The 4424-nt window shown below is 42.9% G+C and overlaps 1 protein-coding gene across 1 annotated transcript in view; it reads right to left on the minus strand.

Moving 5' to 3' along the window:
- Nucleotides 1-343: 343 nt before the first annotated feature.
- Nucleotides 344-4424, minus strand: part of LOC133119309 (deoxyribonuclease-2-alpha-like) — a 4107-nt gene continuing 26 nt past the window's right edge. The window contains exons 1-7 of the mRNA XM_061229842.1: nt 4396-4424; nt 3234-3337; nt 2705-2864; nt 2121-2199; nt 1637-1798; nt 1352-1543; nt 344-884 (exon numbers count right to left, since the gene is read on the minus strand). The exon at nt 4396-4424 is cut by the window's right edge and continues 26 nt beyond it. Of these exons, the coding sequence (XP_061085826.1) occupies nt 496-884; nt 1352-1543; nt 1637-1798; nt 2121-2199; nt 2705-2864; nt 3234-3337; nt 4396-4398 (1089 nt within the window). The 5' untranslated portion in view covers nt 4399-4424 and the 3' untranslated portion in view covers nt 344-495. The remainder of the gene's footprint in view (nt 885-1351; nt 1544-1636; nt 1799-2120; nt 2200-2704; nt 2865-3233; nt 3338-4395) is intronic.

Raw genomic sequence — 4424 nt, forward strand, 5'->3', positions numbered from 1 at the left:
GTTTTGGTATTTTTAGTTGGCTAGGTAAGCAGTATTTGGATAGTTAAGTTTGGTCACTTTTGGTCACATTTGTTGATTTCAAGAAAAAAAAAAGAAAAAAAAAAAAAAAATAGGCCCTGGTCCTTATCTTTGTTGTACGGGTAGCAATTGAAATTGTACTTCCCTCTAGGGTCTTTCAGCGCACTTAGCCCTGGTTATGGGTATGCACTTTGTTGTACGTCGCTCTGGATAAGAGCATCTGCCAAATGCCAATAATATAATGTAATGTAAGTTCAGCAGTCTAATAAGTGATGGTGTTTGGAGTTGTGTTCCCTGCCGAAAAAAACAGCTCAAGATAGTGGTAGCTGGTTGACAAGTTCAATTTTAATCTGGTCATGAAAAACACAGAGTAGGATTGAACAGAACTCAAAAGAGCTGGTCCATTTTTAATTTCATTCAAGACCCATGCATTATATGCCATAAACAACAGGCCTACAGTGACAACAGGAAACCACTTCATTCTGGATGTGGCCTTTTTTTTGCACAGTTTTGTTTATAGGCAATGAAAGCCTTGAACTCCTTTCTGACCTCTGACCCCTCGATGCAGAGTGCCCCTCCAGGCCTCTCGTCCTGGCTCTGCCCTCTATTCATATCGCTAATACAGGTCCACAGTTTACTCTCGTCTTCAGTCACACACCACTTGGAATGGTCGTAACAGTCGTTCCACGAAACCACTTGTTCGCCTGAATCCAGTTTCACGGTCATCACTATATTCTTGACCGTGTTAATAGCCTTGTTATTCTGGGAGCATCCGGGACTGGACACGCCCCTCAAGCTTCTCTGCCAGAACTGGACAGACAGGTCACTGTTCAGAATCGTTGCGATGTGAAAATAAAGATCATTCGCTTCAAGAAGAGCAGAAACGCCACATGGAGAGGACGTTACAATCAAGTCAATCAAAACAAAAACCATCAAAACTCATTGAAGAAATGTATGAAATCGATGGGTATTTTTGTTCGGACATTCATTCGGCTTCTTGTTTGAGGGCCGTGGCGGAAGGAGTTAGTCGTGTCTCATTGGCCACTGTCAGTTTTACAGCCTGACAACAGTATCCATTTTCATGAATTAATATCATTGTGCACTGTACACATGACAGCAAAGCCAAGTGACATAAGCTCACTGTGTGTGCACAGTCATAGGACTCACTCTCCTAATCCAATCTCTCCACCGCTGTAAGTACTACTACAGCACAATGTGTAAAATATTATTGCTGAATAATGTGATTGCTGATTGTAGTCAACAATATAAGGGATTGAAATGGTGGTAGGCAGTAAAATATGAGGCATTTTTAAATAACATACAGAAATCTCACCATTTTTTTTCCCGGAGCTGTATTTAGCAAAGCTTTTAAACTTCTGGCCACCCCTTGATGTCAAATCCTGGACCAGAAAGGGATCCTTTGGTTTGGCAAATTTACGTTTTACAACATCCTGGAGTGATGTATAAAAATCAGCTGGGATGTCACCGTCAAATGAGAAGGCTCTGATCTGCTGGAGGTGTTTACCTGAGAATGAAATAAGCGAGATATTCACCACTCAAGTCACTGCCAACACTTAAAACACTTTCTAAATATGATGGCCTAACCAGGGCAGATTACCTATGTTGTCGAATTTGTCGTAGGACAATGTCACACAGATGAATGTCTGACCGTTTACTGCTCCAGAATTGGGCCAGAAAACTTTCTTCTTTCGATCATAAGGGAAACGTGGGGTGCTGTGTAGGAGCCAGACCCCAGTGGTTTTATCCATCATTACAACCCCTAGGGAACATGAACAATGAGACAGCATTTCCACAAAAACCCCTCGAGAACATGAACAATGAGACAGCATTTCCACAAAAACACACATAACAAAACATAACATAACATAACATAACAGGCCATTCAGCCCAGCATTGCTCACCTTTTCCTACCCCTAAGTGTACCTACTGCCTAGTTTGCCTAAAAGCTAAACAGAATCGAACACCGGATCAAGCCTGGTCTTGAAAAGACCCAGTGTTTCCGCCTCCACTACATCTTCTGAAGCAGGTACGTACAGCGTCTGCCTTCTGCCATTGAATATGATGGGAATTCTCCGTCCTACCTTTACTGTGGCCAAAGCTCTGTAAGGCATTACACTCTGGGGGCTGATCATTGTAGGAAATGAATCCAAAGTCTGGTGTCTACAAGTGATGCAGAAGAAAAACGACGATAACTCCAGACCTTTTTCTCTTCACAGAGAAAGGACAATGCTTCACTCAGTAAGCACTTTATTAGGTAGATTATGTACATCAGCTTGTTAATGCAAACATTTAATCATCCAATCATGTTGCGGAAACTAAATGCATAAAAGCACACAGACACCGTCAAGAGGTCCAGCCGTTTTTCAGACCAAAATGTCAGAATTGGGAAGAACTGTGGTCTAAGTGAGCCAAAGTAATAACGTAATAGCAGAAAAAAGGATTTGGAACTCAAAAATAATTCTGACTCGAAAATATCTTAAATAACAAAATTAAGTTCCATTTCCATAGTCTTATCGCATGTGTGTGTGTGTGTGTGTGTGTTAATGAGAAGCATCAATTGTACAGCGCTTTGGATAAAGGCACTATATAAATGGCAGCCATTTAGTGTAAGGATTTTATTTTCAGAAAAACAGACCATAAAAGCGCATAATAAAAGTGTTCTCACCGGAGACTTCCATGAAAGCAGAGGCTCCAGTGTGTGTGCTAGGACACCTTTCGCGTCGTTGATAGCGGTAAGCTTTTCAGACTTAACTGGATCAATGTAGACATACTCTAAGCCCGTACATTTGTCGTTGTTCAGTTTGGGCACCTTGTATAAGACATACCTGATGATGACCATTCAGAGAAGAGGAGAAGGAGGGAAAAAAAGAGGAGATAAAATTTTCAGTTCCATTTAACATCGGCATTTAACAAATTTATTTCTCCCCCCCCCCCCCCCCCCCACTCCCCACTCCCCCCCCCCCCCACTTCCCCCCCTTCTCCAACAGAAATTGAACATTCATCAGCACACAGGAACACTAACAATGCTCCAATACAAACAGCTAGCAAGTCGGCCCCTAAATAATGGGGATTACTATCAATGCCGACATAGAAGAAAATCACAAGACAAAATGTAAAATCCCACACCACAGGTCTGACCAATGTCGTCAGAAAGGTTTTTTCTGTTCTTGCGAGAATTCAAAACATTCACTTGCCAGTCCACCCCAACACCATTTTCATCTCTGCAGGTGATTTTGTCCTCTGAAGAGCAGAGGTCCCAGCAGAGAAGACTGAGAGTGAGGACCCTCCACATGACTCCCTGAAACACCAAGAACAACAGCCACGCATCAGCTCCAGACACATTCTTTAACCTTCACCCGTTATGTTGACTCAGGGGACATGCACTTTTAGTAATTCATTCATTCATTATCCTAACCCGCTTATCCTGAACAGGGTCGCAGGGGGGCTGGAGTCTATCCCAGCATACATTGGGCGAAAGGCAGGAATACACCCTGGACAGGTCGCCAGTCCACCGCAGGGCACACACACCATTCACTCACACACTCATACCTATGGGCAATTTAGACTCTCCAATCTCCAATATATGTCTTTGGACTGTGGGAGGAAACCGGAGTACCCGGAGGAAACCCACACAGAACATGCAAACTCCACACAGAGAGGCCCTGACCGACGGGAATTCAAACCCAAGACCTCCTTGCTGTGAGGCACTAATATAAATGCTAATAGAAATCAGAAAGGGAGGGAGCCGTGGTGGCGCAGCAGACTTGCGGTTGCAGTTTGCTACAGTTGCACACCGAGGACTGGGGTTCGATTCTCAGTCCTGCCAAAAGCCAAGTTTGGCCGGCTCATGTGGAGCAGCATAATTGCCTCATTGCTCCAGAGGGAGGGACTTGGCAGGGTTAGTCGATCACCGCACAATAAAGAACCTCGGGCGCCTTGGAATAACGGCAATGGGCATGAGACGAGAAAATTATAAAAATTTAAATAAAAAAAGAAATCAGAAAGGGGGCAAATACTCACATGACAGTATTATTAACCTGATCTTGTTATACTATGAATAATTATTATAATCAAATACACTACATAATTTATCCACTGAAATGAAAAATGGATTTTACCAATCTAATGGGCCAAATATATCATAGAAATAAATCATTTTAAGCAATTGCATAAAAACATTTTCCCTCCTCTCATATTAGATTGTGGCAGGATTAATGCCAGTTCACTGCTCATAGCCAAGAGCGAACGGAAGAGAGGACAAGGAGCAGCCTTGGGTGCATCTCTCCGCTGAACAAACCGCTACGTTGGAACAGAACCCATTCTACTCAGAATTGCCCAGAAATCTGAAAGTCTTACCATTTGTAGGCTTGAAGAGTTGACTGTGC

The sequence above is a fragment of the Conger conger genome, chromosome 19 (genome assembly GCF_963514075.1).
Source record: "Conger conger chromosome 19, fConCon1.1, whole genome shotgun sequence".
Lineage (NCBI taxonomy): Eukaryota > Metazoa > Chordata > Actinopteri > Anguilliformes > Congridae > Conger > Conger conger.